At 37.1% G+C, this 17,837-nt stretch overlaps 1 protein-coding gene across 3 annotated transcripts in view; it reads left to right on the forward strand.

Annotated features, from left to right (window-relative positions):
• The window catches only part of LOC111579129 (SLIT-ROBO Rho GTPase-activating protein 1-like), a 43,427-nt gene that overhangs the window by 620 nt on the left and 24,970 nt on the right, over positions 1-17,837 (forward strand). For 2 of the 3 annotated variants that reach the window (XM_023286273.3, XM_023286274.3), the window contains exons 1-5: positions 10,057-10,201; positions 12,243-12,438; positions 14,006-14,060; positions 14,146-14,253; positions 16,990-17,052. In XM_023286273.3, coding sequence (XP_023142041.1) covers positions 10,072-10,201; positions 12,243-12,438; positions 14,006-14,060; positions 14,146-14,253; positions 16,990-17,052 — 552 coding nt within the window. In that variant the 5' untranslated portion in view covers positions 10,057-10,071. Of the gene's footprint in view, positions 1-10,056; positions 10,202-12,242; positions 12,439-14,005; positions 14,061-14,145; positions 14,254-16,989; positions 17,053-17,837 lie in introns of those variants that run through there. The other variant, XM_023286275.3, reaches the window with a different exon arrangement.

The following is a 17,837-nucleotide window of genomic DNA, read 5'->3' on the forward strand; positions in this document are numbered from 1 at the left end:
CCTCTGAGGCGGTGACTGCAGCAGCACCTGACCGCCAGGTGATGACAGACCAGGGGATGCTGGTTGCCATGACCGCGGGACACCATCCTCCTCCTCCTCCTCATCCTCATCCCCCCGGCGCCATGGTTACCAGCTCCTCTCAGGGCGGACAAGTCAAATGACCTTTTGTGGAAAAACTCAAACAGGCTGCCGGGGCGATGGGAGCGTTTTATTCCCATTTTAGTGCAGAATTCACTGGGTGCAGCTGTTTGGTGTCATTTTTTTCATCATTTTGTGTTTGTTTTTGCTCAAAATTCATTCAAAAATAACCTCCAGTGCAGCCGAATTGATGCTTCCAGTGGAGAGTGTTGCAGGAATCAGTGTGTTTGTGATTAATTTGTCTGTTTTTGTTCAGAATTCATTCAGAAATCACCTCCAGTGCAGCCAAATTGATGCTGCAAGTGGTCAAATTAATGTGAATGTGTTTGCCTTGTGATTTGTGTCATTTTGTGTTTTCTTTTTAGGTTTCTTTTGCACGTTTTTTGCGTCTTTTTGCTCAGAATGCATTCAGAAAAAACCTCTCCTTCCTTTTCTGCTCCCTGTGCAGCTATTTTCTGTATTTTGTGGTTGATTTGTGTGTTTTTGTGATCATTTTGAGTCTTTCCTGTTCAGAATTTATTCAGAAATAACCTCCAGTGCAGCCAGATTAAAGCTGCTCGTGGTCAGATTTAATGTGAGTGATTGTGTGTCTGCTTTATTTTCTGTCTTGTGGGGGTTTTTTTTTAGATTTCTTTTGCACGTTTTTGTGTCTTTTTGCTCAGAATGCATTCAGAAATAACCTCTCCTTCCTTTTTCTGCCACCAGTGCAGCTATTTTATGCCTTTGTGGCTGATTTGTGTCATTTTGTGCATTTTTTGTGTGTCTTTTTTCTCAGAATGCACCCAAACTCACGCTGCTGGTGGCTAAAATGAATGCAGGATTGAATGTATTTGTGTTCTTGTGCGGTTATTTTCTGTGTTTGTGGGTATTGTGTGTATTTCTGTGGCTGTGTTTGTGTATTTTTTGTATTTTTCTTAGGTTTCTTTTGCATGTTTTGTGTGTCTTTTTGCTCAGGATGCATTCAGAAACAACCTCTCTTTCCTTTTCTACAACCAGTGCATCCAAACTGATGCTGCTGGTGGTTAAAATTAAAGGAGGCTGTTGCAGGAATTAATGTATTTGTGTTCCTTTGCAGCTATTTTCTGTCTTTGTGGTTGATTTTGTGATTATTTTAATGTGTCTTTTGCATGTTTTGTGTCTTTTTGCTGAGAATTCATTCAAAATTCACCTCCAGTGCAGCCAAATCGACGCTGCTATGGTTGAATTTAACAGATTGTTGCAGGAGTGAGTGTCTCTGCCTCGTTTGTGAGTGTGTGCAGCTATTTTGTCTTTTTTTGCATTTTTTGAGGGTTTTTTTAGTCAGAAATGACCCCCATCCTTCCTTTTCTGACACCAGTGCGGTCCAATCGATGCTGCTGGTGGTTGAATTTATCGTGTGTTGCAGGAGTGAGTGTGTGTCTGCCTCGTTTGGGTTGGTGTGTGGCTATTTTGTGTCTTTTTTAAGCTTACCACCTCCGAGTCGATGCAGCGAGTGATTAGGTTGCGGGGCTGTTTGTGTTTGTGTGCATGTGGCCTCACGCTCTCTGGCTTCTCGCCAAAACACACTCGGGGATGCCCTGCATTGTAATGACCGCTCGGATAAAGGCCCCCCGCCACCGCCGCCGCCGGCCACCGCTGTCCGCCGCCTCCAAACCTATAGATCTGCTCTGTAACTATGTGCTTTCCAAGTCTGCCTCCTGCTCTGGCTGCTGATTGGTCGGCGCAGGAGGTGGTGTGTAATGTATACGGGGAGGTGGGGTCCACCGAGCTGAGGTGAATCTGGGAGGGAAAAAGGTAGCGGGCGGATTATGCACAGTGCTGACAATACATATTTTGTGGACGGGGCTGAGCGTGCACCGAGCGTGCTCCTGATGTCAGGGCGCCGCCTTCCCGCCGCCGCGTGACACCGAATGTGGCCGAAAGCAGCGAGACGAGGAAGGTTTTTAATGAGAAAATGCAAATGTAGAAAAGAGGGGAAAAGAAAAGGGAGCTCTGCAGGGAGGAGATGGATGAAGTGTTTCCTGCTGCAGATCCGGTTTTCTGCCTGCGTCTGCATGCAGGTGATTAGAGTCCACATCTGCATACCTGCCAGACAGACAGACAGAATTAAAGACAGACGGAATTAAAGACAGACAGACAGGATCACAGAGCATCAGGAACATAAATGGAAGATGGAGGATGATGAATCAAAAGCTCCTCGGGGTCGATTTAAAGTCCCAGGTCTTCGTCCACGTGCAGTTTATCAGCGATGATGATGCCGCCCTCATGTCCTTGAACCTGGTCGCCATGGTGACCGTCCCTTTGACATCACACATTTCACACAGCTGTCGTGCAAAACTTTCAGATGCTGATATTTCTGTTGTGTATTTCTAAATCCATGTAGTTTCATTTTAAAAAGCGCCAGATTCATGATATGTACACAAAATTGTCTCTACAAAATGAGTTTTTTCCGTTAATATAAGCATGAAATGTAGCTTTAATGATCATTTCAATTATAAAAAATAAGTACTTACACACCTATATGTCCTTTAGAGTGTAGTTGAGATGCAGGTTAGTGATATTGTGATTTTGCGGAGTTGAAACTTTTGGATGTAAAAATGCTTAAAGATGCTTTTTATCCTTGACGAAGTTTGGATGCAGCCCGTTGCTTAATTAATCATTCCAGAGGATAATTAATGAATCTTCTTCAGCAGCTGAAAGTGAAGCTCCCACTGCCGAATTTAAGAAACCCAATAAATCCATTGATTCCCTCTTTGCAGCGAAGGACTTTCAGCCACTTTTCAAGGTTTTGGTTGGTTGTTCCAGGCACCTTGTAGAACCTAATGCAGTTCTACGAAACAGCTGACATCGTTTTTTAGTTGGTTATCATGTTCATGTGTTGTTTCTTTACATGGCAGGACAGTTAAATATTGAGTATATCCACCTTAAAACTGCCAATTTTAAGTTTGCGTTCCATGTTGCATACTTGTTTTTTAACAATCTGTACGTACTACAGCTGCCCTCATAGGTTTTCTGTTGGTTCATACAGTTTGCATACAGTTTGACAGACTACTTCATTAGAATATTACACGTTAAACTTGTAGCGTGAAGTAAGTTGTCATCTGTCTGTTATACTTCAACGAGACATCGTGACGTAGTTGCGCAGAGATTTGTGGGTCTGAATGATCGGAAAATCATGCTAGCTCGCTAACTGCGAAAGGAGTTTGGATGTAGAAGAACATCTTGGTATTTTTGGAATACTATATTAGATATACAATGCATCAGGACATACTGAACGTTCTAATTCCATATTATACAGTAAAGTATGGATACTGGAATGCATCAGGCTTTTATTAACTGATGTTTAATCGATTCATTTAGCCGATTAAGAATAACCGTTATGGTAGAAATTGAAGTATGTCAATGACAGAAAACGTATTGTAGATCAGCTGTAGTTCCTGGTCTTACTGTTTAAATTAACTTAAACACTGTAGAGACCAGAGGAGGTGTCGCTCAGACTACAAGAAATTCATGTTGGCAAGCAGAGAGCATTGTGGGGGTTTAGCTGGTAAAGGGCACCATGACAAAGACTTTTATGATGGTTAATGACATCTAATCAGAGCTTACATATACGTGTTGTGATCCAACAGGTCAGCATCCCTATGATTCAGTGAAAACAGTTACGTAAACTACAGGCAGTTCATGCTGGTATGCGAAGAGCATCGTGGGGGTAAGCTAGTGATGGGCATCATGACAAAGACTTCTGTGATGCTTAATGGCCTATGATCAGAACTAACATACGTGTCTTGTGATTGAACAGGTCAACTTCCCTACAATTCAGTGATGCGTAAAACTGAAGGCAGCTACTTAAACTACAAGCAGTTCACTTTGGCAAGCAGAGAGAATTGTTGGGGTTTAGCTAGTAAAGGGACACCATGACAAAGACTTCTGTGACTTCATGACCTCTGGATATGATCACATAGTCAAGATGTGCTCAAGTTTATTAGGGCACCATTATTGTAAACTAGTGACACTTGTTCTTGTTGCTGATGTTCTGGGTCCATAACTGGTTCCAGGATTTTATATGATGATCATGTGATCCAGACTGACTCCATGATGTGGAGATCTGGGTTCTGTTGGGTTCAAATCATCTGTTGCAGGGTTTCTTATTCTTCTTGTGGGTAAAGACGGATATTTCTGACTCTGGTTGGATGTTTGGGCTCAGTATTGTGCTGCAGAATGAATGTAGAACGATCCGATGCCTCGCTGAAGATCAATTTATGGTCCAGCTGATCTTCTCCCTGTTGCCGTCATAGTTTCTGTGAGCGTTCCGATTCCAAAATCCAATAAATTTCTCTGTTCTGTGTTTAAAACTATAAACTTTTGTACCTCATTTGCATACAGATGCCTTTTCTCCTTATAGAAAGTGAACATAGATGAGGATTGCACGGATAAAATCACCTAATTAATCATCCTGGAGGATAATTAATTAATGCTCATCAGCATCTGGAAGTGAAACTCCCACAGCCTGTTTAAGAAGCACAAAAGATGATTGAACATCAGGAATTTGAGGCATAGAAAGCCGTAACAGTGAAAAATAAAAGAAAAATTCCCAGAAGCCAAAACCACAAGTTTGACTAGAAAACTCAAAAACATAAAATATTCAGTTCACCGTCCACAAATGTTTACCTGTAGGAAACCAGAACATTATTTCACTGTGAAATACCATTGATAGTCGTAGTTTTAATCACAGCTGATGCGTCTCCGTTTCTTCGTAGGGAGAAAAATGTGGCTAAAATGGGAGACACTATCTTACATTGTTAACATTTGACATCACCAAAGTCCATTTTCTCTTCTCGTAAACACCAAACATCCACTTCTATTGGTTTTGCTAATGGTTGAATATACTTTAATGTTTCCTGCTAATTATAAAAACATCTCTTGATTAATCCATCGACTGTTTTACTTTCCAGTGCAACTCCAACATGGTGGATATTTTACAGCAACTAAATCATTACAGATGTTTTGCTTTAGCTGATATTTTGCTTGTTTTTGTGAAAGTAAAAAATTATCAAAGATTTAAAAATAGCAAATTATCAACCGTTTATAAAGTTGAAAACTTTAAAGACACTGTTTTTTTGTTTTTCTTTACAAGAATTTATATTTTTGTTATTTTGTTTGAATTTTTTGGTTAATGTCTAATAAATCACAGGAAGAAAGTCTTAATTATTTACATGTTGACAGTAAAATAAGTAAATAAATAAAAAAGACCAAAACTTTAAATAATGTCTACATCAAAAACCTGTACTTTTACAAATGATAATTAGTTGTTTTACATGTGTGGCTGTAAAATCACACTATTTACTGCTTATAATTAGCAAAAAAAAAAAAAAAGAAAGAGAAAAAAGAGAAAATTAAATGGCAAATCATCAACTGTTTCAAAAAAATATTTTTTTGCAGTAGTTTACTAATATTTTTCAAGAATTTACTTTAATGCTAGGTTTTACCTGTTTTCATAATTTACAGATAATACAAATTAATATATATAAAATATATATTAAAATCTATATTTTTACAGGAGGTTATTATTATTGTTTTGTGGGTTTTTTGCAGTGTGGGAATGTAAAATGACACTATTTACTATATTTAAATCAGTTAAATATATAATTATTTTACATATATTTGCTGTCCGATTTTCATATTTGTTTCAGTATTTTTTTGTTTATTCTTACATTTTACACAGCGAAAGTTTTCACATCATACAAGACATCTAACCCTTTTTTATTTCAATTAAAGCTGCATTAAATGAAGAAAACGAACATAAAACCGTGAGAACGGTGATGTACGTCGTCCTGATTGTGGTTTCACGTCCAAACAGCAGCAACAAAACGACTCTGAGCAGCTTTCAGATCAAATCAGTCCGCAGATTTCTCGATAGAAACTCTTTAGTGAACGTCGGGTTTCCTCGCTTCGCCGTCAGACTGCAGCTCGTCTGATCAAACACAACCTCGTGTTTCGGGTGTTTCCAGGACATGGAGGAGGTTTTTCTAACGAAGATCAAAAGCTAAAAGTGAGCGCCGGATGCCCTCCTTCACCACCAATAAACTCTGATCAGAGCCTCGCCGATAAAATCTGCAGGAATCTTCCTCCGACTCTGCAGCAGCTTTTGTCTTCTTCTGTCGGCCTGCAGCTCTCAGTTCTTCTCATAATTAACTCAGCAGCAGGATGTTAATTAATCTTTACCTCAATCAGCTGGTCTATGTGCAGAAAATGCTCATAAATGCACATTATTATACTGCATTATGGATTTAAAAGCCTTTTTTGCTGCAAAAAACATACAAAAAAACGGAAAAACTGTAGCAATGTTCAAAAATCTGTATGTTTACATGTAGTTTTTAGCTTTTCTTTATAATAAAAGATCGTAAAACTACAGATTTATAGTATTTGATTGCAAAAATATTGTATATTTGCTGTCATTTTTACTATTTTTGAACATTTTTTGAGCAGATTCTGTGGAGAAAATGGTGATAAATCACACTATTGTACTGCATTATGCATTTAAAAGCTTCGTATACAGTTTAAACCGCACAAAAAAATGGGGGAAAAACTGTAAATAATGTTCAAAAATCTGTATGTTTACATGCAGTTTTTAGCTTCAACTTTTAGGTACAACTGCAGATTTATAGTATTTGACTGAAAAGTTATGAGCATTTAGCTCAAAGTTCAGATCGACTTGTAAACCTGGACTCTACAGCTGGAGACTGAGGATGGACTGTGGTGATGAAGGTGTCGTAAAACTGATGTGTTTATTCAAGTCTTCTTAAATGTCCAACTTCAGATGGAACAAAAACTTCTAAAACAGATGTCACACGTCATCAAAATGAGTAGAAGTTGTTCAGAATGACTAAAATGTGAGTCAGAACAGTTTGGAGTGACTTGAAATTTATCTGAAATCACTAAAAATGAGTCTAAAGTAACAGAAAAAATGTACAAAATGGCTGGAAAATGGATTTACTGAAATCTGAACAACCTTTGGTGAATAAAATCTGTGAAATCTGGACTCAGTTTTTAGTTCCAGTTTCTGTTTATCTTGATTTGATGTTTTTTTATTCATGTAAAAAGAGACATTTGATGAATTTAATAGCTGAAACCTTAAAGTTAACGGAGAGAAAGTCGCTGTTTGTTTTTGTCCTCTGAGAATTTTTAACTCGACAAATGGTTTTATTTGTGTTTGTGCAGCAGCTCGGCTCCAATTCATGTTTATGTAAAAAGGTTTTTGATCTGGTTCCTGAATCCCAACGGAAAGTCTGAGTGAGATTTACAAGACGAGAACACGACATCTGGGAATATTTGGTGTTTCGTTAAAGTGTGTCGACTGATGCAAACAAAATGCTGAACTTTATCAATGGAGGATGAGAAAATCTGGAGAATGTTGTTTGTAAATTCAACTTTAAAGCAAGTAAAGCATCAAACTTCACGTGTTTGGAGGCTCTTATAACAACACGTCTTAAATTTAGCTAATTTTGAGCTGAAGAAAGTTCCAGAATCTGGTCTGTAGAAGCCTCACCTCCTACTTTGGGTGAATTTAAGGTAAAAAAAAAAATTCAATCAGAACTCGTGTTCATGACTGTGACAGGTGGAAGCTGTCAGAGTACAGAACATGATCCACCTTCACCTCTTATTTCTGGATTAGCTGGAGGTAGAAGGAGTCAGGCCAAGATGGCGACTGTCGTTAAAGTTCACTTTGGACATCGTCTATCCAGCTAAGACTTCGACGTTTGATAGTTTGATAGTTCTTTAGATGTTGTTCCACCAGCCTCAGATTTATAATTAAAATGTATTAAACATCTTTGTAGTGGGTCGATAGGCAATCTTTTAAAGAAATTGTCTCGGAAAATGTTCCATATTTGAAGCTATAATTTCATAGATACCATTTTAAACATCCAGAGTTTATGATAATGAAGTTTCAATCAGATCAGAGGCAGTCGGATATAAAAGGAAACTGATGATTTGAGATGTTAGAACCTGAATTACTTCTAGAAAATCAGTGTCTCTGTTTGACGTGTCAAGTTTAAGTAGAATTTCAGAAAAGTTCCAATAATACAACAATAAACGCTTGTTTTTAGTATTTTCAGCTCAGCTTTTTATCTTTAACGGTTTGGAGGATGCTGGTGAAAGTGGGTCAACAAGGGAATTTCTAAACATAATTATCTCTGAAAGTGTTTGATAATTGAAGCTAAAATTTCACAGATACCACTTTAAACATCCAGAGTTTATGATAAAGAAGTCTGAAGGGAATCAGACAGATGGATCTAGAAGGAACCTGATGGTTTGAGATGGTAGAACCCACGTTACTGAAAGAAAATCAGCATTTTTGTCTATTTGATGAGTTAAGCTACAATAGAGTTTCAGAAAAGTTCCAATAATTTAACAATAAATGCTTCTAATGTTTTAGTCCCTTTGGATGTCATATATTCAACTCAGGTTTTTATCTTAAATAGTTCCTGAGATGTTGTTGTAGAAAACACAAAATACACCCTGGTGAAAGTGGGCCAATGAGGGAATTTTTTAACATAATTATCTCTGAAAATGTTTATTATTTGAAGCTAAAATTTCACAGATATCATTTTAAACATCTGTAATTTATGATTAAAAAAACAGTTTACAGAAATGCAGAGATGTTTGGATAGAAGGACCCTGATGATTTGAGATGGAATGACCTGAATTACCTCTTGAAAATCAGCATCTTTATTTAATATATCAAACTAGAATTTCCAAATGGTTCTAAAAATAGAACTAGAAAAAATAATTTGTTGTATGGAGTCACTTTGGATGCTAATTTTGGACAAATATTTTGTCTTTTTGGGTGATTTTTTTGTTATTTTGGACATTTATCAATAAGGACACATTTTGGTCCATTTTTGTCCATGTAAAATGTATGCAAATCTGAGTTTATGTCATTTTAAAACAATTACTAAGGCATTCTGTACAATTCTGGGCATATTTTTTGTCATTTTGCAAGGTTTTTAGTCATTCATAGGCAGGTTTCGAGTCCTTTTAGTAAAGTTTTAAGGGATTTTTAGACTTTTTTTTATACATGATGACAAATTTTAAGTCATTTTTATCAAACTACAGGTCATTTTGATGTTTTTGCTGATTTTTTGTCCATGTAAAATGAATGTAAAGCTGAACTGAAGTCATTTTTATACAACGTTCGAGACATTCTGGACAGTTTTTAACTAATTTTGGACATTTCGGCATCCCTTTCAGACAAATTTGAAGGTATTTTGGACTTTTCTGTATTTTTTGACTGTCACATCTATGCAGCTTTTATTTTTAATAGTTCCTCAGATAATGTTGTTCCACCAGCCTCACATTTATAATTAAAATGTATAGAACATCTTGAAAGTGGGTTGACAGGCAATCTTTTAAAGAAATTATCTCAGAAAATATTCCATATTTGAAGCTGAAATTTCACAGATACTGTTTTGAATATCCAGAGTTGTTCGAACTGCCTCCAATTAAAAAGTGCTGATAGTGGGTCAACCGACAGTTTATAAATTATCTTGTAAATTACCGAATACAAGAAGCTAAAATTTCACAGATAACATTTTAAATATATTCATAGTTTCTGATTTAAAGGACGGTGGAGCAGAAGGTGCCTGTTGGTTTCAGATGGATGTTTGTGTTAATATTTGCGTTTGTCTTCCTGTTAATTGTGTGTTTTCACCATCAGATGCTCAGAACAACACACCGGAGTCCACATCATTGTTCCCACTCTGCTGCTTCTAATCTCCGTTTAAACGAAACGTGGTAAACGAAGCTTCGACTCCGGTTTCAGAGCAGCGATTAACGGCCCAATAAAAACCGTCCCGTGTGGCCAATCAGCCAATCAGAGGCTGCCGTTCGTTCACATAAAAGCGTTGCTGCTCCGCGTGAGACGGCGGCCATTTTAAATTAGTGGGAAAACGATCGATGGACTCGATCAATAGCAGAGTTTTATGGACTGTGGAGGCAGCAGGAGGCCCGAGCAGCAAACTGCGGCTTCGTCTTCACCTTCCTCCTCACGTGGCTCGCTCACAATGTGTGGTTGCCAAGACAACAGGTAGTGGAGTGGATGGAGTCCCCGGGGATCTTTGTGTTGGAGAGAGAGAGAGCCGGAGTCGCTGTGTGTTCGGTGCTCGCTCGCCCGCTGCAGGAAGATCGAGCTCTGAAACAGCGGCGAGCAGCGAAGCGTGCAGCCGAGCATCGCCGTGTGTGTGTGTGTGTGTGTGTGTGCGTGTGTATGTGTGTGCGTGTGTGTGTGTGTGTGTGTGTGTGTGTGCGTGTGTATGTGTGCGTGTGTGTGTGTGTGTGTGTGCGTGGATGCGTGGAGGTGTGGGTGGTTTAATGCGGTCGCAGGATGTCGTCCAAGGTGACTCCTGAGAGGAAAAATGGACAATGTTCATCAGTAATTACACCATAACGAAGACGTGGAGGCAGGAAAAACGGAGAAATTCAACATTTTAATCAGAAGTTCATCCATTTATCAAAGAGATTTATCAAACAAAACGTGCAAAACCAGGACTGGGCGGTCACAGCTAAAATCAATATCACCATCTACCATCACATTTACCTCAATCATTCTGTATAAGTACATAGAATCTGCCTCTAATTAGGCAGTTTTCATTAGTTGTATCATCTGAATTCAAATCCTCTACACTGTAAAACACAATCCTCCTAAAAAAAATGTAAAAATCTGGCAGCAAATGTGCTAATATGTAAAAAAAAAATCAGTGGAATACAGTGAAAGTAACTGCAAATATCTGTAAAAAATATACTTTTTTCTGATTTAAATACAGTAGAATACAGTATTACAAGAATTAATCACTGGTGTAAAAATGTAGATTTTTTTTCGTGTTTGAACAGATTTGGCCTGTTTTTTTCCCCCCCATCAACATGTAAATACAATTTTTGTTTGTAATTTTAGTATTTATTATTCAAGACTCAAAAGGTTTATTGTTATGTGCACAGAAACTCGGCAGTTACAATGAAAATTCTGACTAAATTGGCGGCGGTTGCGCGAGAATCACGCCAAGACGTTGAACCTCGGTGGGCGCCGTCTTGCATTATCCGTAATTTAATTAAGCAAAAAAGGAAAAATCTGTAAAATAACGTTTTAAAAACTTAGATACCATCTTTTACATTTAAATGGTGGCAAATATCCGTTGATTTAAATACAGTAAAGCTGTAATTTTACAGTCACATGTCATAAAAGAACAATTTGCTATTTATAAAAACAGATTTTGGTAGTTTTTTTCCCCATTAACTCCCAGCTGGGAGTTAGGAGTCAGACCATGATGGTGACTGTCGCTAAACTTTAAAATCGCGTTAAGGAAATCCTTCAGTGACGTCATGCAGCGTTCATCCATCTTTAAGCTGGTTAGTATTTTCTGAAATACAAAATTAAGCTACAGGATTGTTTACCACATCTGTCATTACTGCCAGAAACTTTTCATTTCCCAACATTGAAGTTTACCAAACTACATACCATTAGCATGTGGCTGTTGTGTTGAAAAATGTGGTTTCATGCAGTTACCTTTTTCTTGAACATATATTGTACAGATTATGTGACATTGCTCCGATTTTAAAACATACTTTCTACCTTTTGCATTTGCACGTAGCTCCATTTTGTTCTGTATCATGTTTACAGAAGACAAAGTGACTCCTTTTTTTATTTATCAGTGCTTCGTCTGCAGGCATCTCTACTCCTGTATCTCCTGTCTTTATTGGTATTTGCTTATTATTGGTTGGTAGTAAAGTACAGTTTGATTGGTTGTTGAAGTTGTGCCAGCTGACTGTCCACGTGAATGAATGAATTTATTGAAATATAGCGATTTGAGTAAAGTTGAGTTGGTTTGAAAGTCATAAAATCATGTCCAAGTTAATCTTCTACTGGGGAAAAGTGTTGGACCTCCTTTGTCTTTATTTCCACCCATAAACCATTAATTGATTACACAAAGACAGAAAACTAACTAGCAACATCAAAAAATGTAAACAAGCTTCTTACGGTTGAATATTTGCTTTTTTCCCCAGTTTTCTGTTGAGGTAAACACCATTGAACACCAGGTTTTTGGTGTTTTGACGCTGTATTTTTGTGTTTGCAGATGTTCGGACCCAACTCGTGGAGCAGCAGCGATGTCTGGAGCAGCAGACGGAGATGCGAGTTCAGCTGCTTCAGGACCTGCAGGACTTCTTCAGGAAGAAGGCCGAGATCGAAACCGAATATTCCAGGAACCTGGAGAAGCTGGCGGAGAGATTTATGGCCAAAACACGCAGCACGAAAGACCATCAGCAATACAAGTAGGCCTGCATGTGTGATTGATATCAAATAATTCATGTTTGGAGGCACAGATATGTGTATACTGTCACATTGTGGAGGTGTGAGGTCCTTTTGAAAACCAAAAGCAACTCTCCGTTAGGTAAGTCTCTAAATTTTAGGAGAAGGACTGGGTTTAAGGTTAAGTTTACAAGAAAAACCCTAAAAATCAGTAGAAAGTAAACACGTAAAACCAAAAAACACATTGAAAAGAATTAGACATTCAGATGTAAATGTCATGACATTTACTTAATTTTACTTAATTTACTTACTATAGCAATAACAAGCTGTTGTCAGTGTGTACTATGGCGTTGTGATCAATATTTGTAGGAATACTGGATAAGCAGGGTTAAGGTTCCAAAAAAATGCAGCCCTGCAAAACCAAATGTATGTATGTTACATATTTAGCCAAAATCGAGTTTAATTTCACTATAAATACTTAAATATACTATAACTATGAAGATTTGGGGGGTTAAAATTAGCACTCAAATATCACAGGAATTGTAAAACAGAGTTGAAGTGCAGTGGTTGACCTCAAGTTAGCTGTTAGCTTTAGCTTAGGCTAATTTAGCCCCTTGTTTACTTCAGTTTTGTTGCCTCAGTGTTTAATTTTTTTATGCTACACCAATAAGACATTAGAGCAGACAGCTAAGTCTGAAATGTGATGAAGAAGACAGTAAAGTAGTCCTGCTAGAATCTAGCTAGCCTTGGTTAGCTTTAGTTGAATTTGTTGTGGTTGAGCATCGTGAATTGTCTACATATGTTATCATCTTCAGTACTTTTTATACCGTAAAATGTCTTCTTTTAGAAAAAAAACAGCATGAATATTTAACAAGAACTTTAAAAAAATGGAGGTAAGCTGCAGTGATTGCCCTCGAGCTAGCTAATGCTAGCTACTAGCCTTACTATAGCTAATTATCCATTTTGTCCTGCTTCCTGAAACCGAAGACTCAATTTTAGTTCTTCAGCAACATTAGTTTTTTGTGCCTCATCAAGCTTTAAAAGTAGAACTGACAAAAGCTAACTAGCCTAACTAGCCTTGGTTAGCATAGTAATGAATTTTAATGCTTTAATTTGGTGTGCCACATCAATAAAACATGAGCTGAACCTTAAAAGTAGAACTGACAGAAGCTAACTAGCCTAGGTTAGCAAAGGAAAGTTTGAACAGTTGTGGTTAAATATCATTAGATCAGGCGCTTACTTGGAAAAGTTTTAGCATAAAGGCTTGTTACAGCAGAGAATAAAAACTTGAAAATAGAGGTAAACTGCTGTGAATATCTCATGCTAGCTAAAACTAGCCGTTAGCTTTAGCTAAAACAGATTTATCCACATTTTTGTCATCATTCATTGAGGAATATGAGGATTTTAACAGCCTTAAAGCTATGTATGGGGAAAACAAAAGGGTAAAAGTAGGTATTAAGGCATTAAATTGCTAGTTTAAATCTATTTAATCTACTTCACATAAGTGTAATTGTTCATAAACTGGATTTATCTGTTAAAAACGGTTGTGTTTGTGCTTCATTAAAGTATTTTTGGTTTGTTTTCTTCCAGAAAAGACCAGAATCTTCTCTCTCCAGTCAACTGCTGGTATTTGCTGTTAAACCAGGTCAGCTGATGTGTTTCAGACTTTTATTTACACCTGTTGTTTTTTTAAATAATAGAAAGGATATGAAATGTTGTGTGTTTTCCAGGTGAGGAGGGAGAGTAAAGACCACGCCACCCTCAGCGACCTCTACCTGAACAACGTCATCACCCGACTCACCCACATCAGCGAGGACTCGGCCCGGCTGCTGAAGAGGGTGAGTCAGCTCAACATCATCATCATCATTATCATCATCATCATCATTATCATCATCACCATCATCATCATCATCACCACCACCACCACCACCACCATCATCATCATCATCATCACCATCATCACCACCACCATCATCATCATCATCATCACCATCATCATCATCATCATCATCATATACTGAGATTAATAAAGACTTTTATTTTGTAGTAGAGTCTAGAAGTTGATTTAACTCCATCATCTTCAACCAAGTACTGAAATTACTTCAGTATTTAATATTTTGGATGCAGTTTATAGTGTAGTGTTCCTTTTTTCATCCAGTACGTCCTATAAATCAGTGTCCCCAGTCACATTAAGGTATTTAAATGTGTCCTAAAAACCTTATTTTCCTAAAACAAGTGCAAATTAGTGCAGTAATAGTTATTATTTTAAGTCGGCAGCTTGAAACAAGACAGAATGACCCTTGTTTCTGAAGAAGAGTTTGGCAAAAACACATTTTAGACGCAGGTTATTCCACATTAAAGTGAGGCTGTAATAAATTTAAAAATAGGAATTAATACAGTGCTTATGACTTTATGATATTTACTGTTAATCCAGGTTTGCAGGTGCAAAGCATGTAGAAATAACAAGCGACAAATATGAGTCTGTGTTAGAATATTGGATTAAAGGAAGAAAGCAATGTGGAATTCATCAATTAATTTAGATAAAATTTCTGTTTTTGGTCTCCTGAGGGAAGTATCTGGTTCTTTTTAATGTTTTTTGTTAAATTTAAGAGTTCTTTCTCCTTAAAAAATCCCTTAAACAATGCCAGAAAGTCCATGAGAAGACATGATTTTATTAAATCCTTTAATTTGTCCATTCATTTTTCTCTTAAAATGCCATTAACATGCACAAATTTCATCATTATTCTTATCATTATTGTGAACAGTTTTGATTCAAGTTTTATTTACATTCAGTGTTCATCTTTGTTTTGAGCTGTATTCTGGGTCTGCTAACTCCTTAAAAGACATACAAATTAATAATTTGTCCATTAATTGTTCTCTTAAAATGCTATTAAAAAGCAGTTATTCTTCTTCTTATTATTAATTATTATCATTATTATTATTATCACTATTATTAGTAATAATAATAATTATTGTTATAACAACAATAATAATAATTATTATTATAACAACAATAATAATAATGGAGAATAAATACTGATCTTAGGTTAAATCTGACTAGAAATGTACAATAATAATAATACTGATTCTTATTATTATTGTTGTTGTCAATAATAACAATAATAATAATTATAATTATTATTATTATTTTAAATTTCAAGTCAGATTTAATCTAAGTTCAGCGTTTAGTCTCTTTTAGCTCCATGTTTGGTCTCCACCAACTCTTAAGGGAAATATCAGGCTCTTTTCATGTTCTTTTTATAATTTTTCCCTTTAAAATACCCTTAAACCCTTTAGAAGACATACCTTTATATAACATATTTTTATATTAATTATTCCAATAAAAATGCTGTTAAAAAATGTTTAATTTCATTGAATTAATGATTTTTTTAAGGTAAAAAAATTACTTAGTGTTGAAAGCGACACTGAATTAAAACAGTAAAGTTTGGGGTTGAACACATAAAGAAGATGGAAAGGATCATTTTCATGTTTTTTATTATTACTATTATTAAAAAATGTAAAAAATGCAAAACATCTATTAAAATTCAATGGATTTATTCATTATTTATTAGGATAAAATGCCCTTCAAATAGCTTAATGTCCTCATTATTAATGGATGAATAATAAATGTAAAAGATTAAAGGTTCCTCTTAATGCTTTGTCACTACGAGCGACTGATCAGATTCTTAATTACCATAAAACTATCGATCAGCAGCTTTAATTAACGATCGTCTTCAGACAAGCAGGTAAACAAACAAACAAATTAATTCATAAACGCAGCTAAGCAGCATTAATATTACATTATGCTAAACCACTGAGGAATCCCAGGATGGATGGATCCCGTTCCCATGGCGCCCGCTGAGAGACGATCGGTTGAGCCCGTCGCCATGGACACGGGGCTGTCGGCGTTGTCATGGCCACTGGGCCGTCTGTCTCCAGGTCTCAGAGCTGCTGCACTTTAGTTAGCATGAATAAAAGACGACCGGAAGAGATGAATAATGGAGCACCGAGCTAAAGTTGGAGCGTGCACGTGTGTGTGTGTGTGTGTGTGTGTGTGTGTGTGCGTGCGTGCGTGCGTGCGTGCGTGCGTGCGTGCGTGCGTGCGTGCGTGCGTGCGTGCGTGCGTGCGTGCGTGTGTGTGTGTGTGTGCGTGTGTTTACTTTGTTAACTGTGAGGCTGAAAATCTCAGAAGTAAAATGTGGAAAACTGAGTTTAGTTTTTATTAGAATCAACAAACCCGGAGGTCTGAACGCACCAGAGAGTACAAGTACAAATACTGCATTTACTGAAGCACAAGTACTACATTTACTATGTATGTTTACTGCATTTGCTGCAGTACATTTCTTGCATTTTGCTGCGGTATATTTCCTCGATTCACTGCAGTACATTTTCCTGCAGTACATTTACTGCAGTACCTTTACTGCAGTACATTTACTGCTGTACATTTACTGCAGTACCTTTACTACAGCACAGTACAATGTGGTCCTTCAGTGATTTCAGATTACTGATTGCTGTGTAAATGTTCATATTTATCTGGTGCTGATGAGGTTTTCTACTGTTTTTGTGTTTTCCAGAGTAAGGAGATCATCTTTCAGCTTCAGGAGGATCTCATGAAGCTTCTCAACGAGCTTTACACCGTGAGTCCCTTCATCTGTACAGATCCTTCCTCATAAAATCAAATACAACAGGAAAAAGTTCCTCCTGAACCTCCTCAGGATCAGCTGGTTCTTTGTCTGCCGTACCTTTATTAATGATCAAAGATCTACCTTCATAGTCTGAATATTTTCAGAGTTCCAGGTCCTTGAAGTCCATAGAGGTGGGTGCAGATTTATCACTTTTTAATGGACTTTTTCCATCATTTCTGAGCCTCAGAGCTTCTTCAGTGCAGCAGATAGACACATGACATTTTTTTGGAAGAAAGACTGGAAGCCAGAAATGAGAACGTCGTCTGTAGAAAGTTCAAGAGTATACCTACTGACAACTGTGAAGATCACTGATTAATATCTGGTATCTTGTTTATTAAGCCTGAACTTAAACAGAAATACAAACACAACAATGTGCAGGTTCATTGTTCACTCATTCTATTTCCTGGTGAACAGAAGCTGTGAGTTCTTTGAGTTTCTGCTGATTAGTTGGCAAGAAGACTCAATAAATCCCTGCATTCATCCTGATCTGGTGTCAGTTTTTACCAGAACTCAGGTGCTTTTTTCCTCCTAAATGTCCTGGTTCTATCTGCTGTACTGATGAAGTTCTGAGGCTCAGAAATGATGGAAAAGTCCATTAAAAAGTGATAAATCTGGACTCACCTCTATGGATTCAAGCACCTGGAACTCTGGAAATATTCAGATTATGAAGGTAGAACTTTGATCATTTAATGAAGTTACTGTACAGTTAAAAATGACTGTTATTATGGGCTGCTGTT

Source organism: Amphiprion ocellaris, chromosome 21, assembly GCF_022539595.1.
Source record: "Amphiprion ocellaris isolate individual 3 ecotype Okinawa chromosome 21, ASM2253959v1, whole genome shotgun sequence".
Classification (NCBI taxonomy): Eukaryota; Metazoa; Chordata; class Actinopteri; family Pomacentridae; genus Amphiprion; species Amphiprion ocellaris.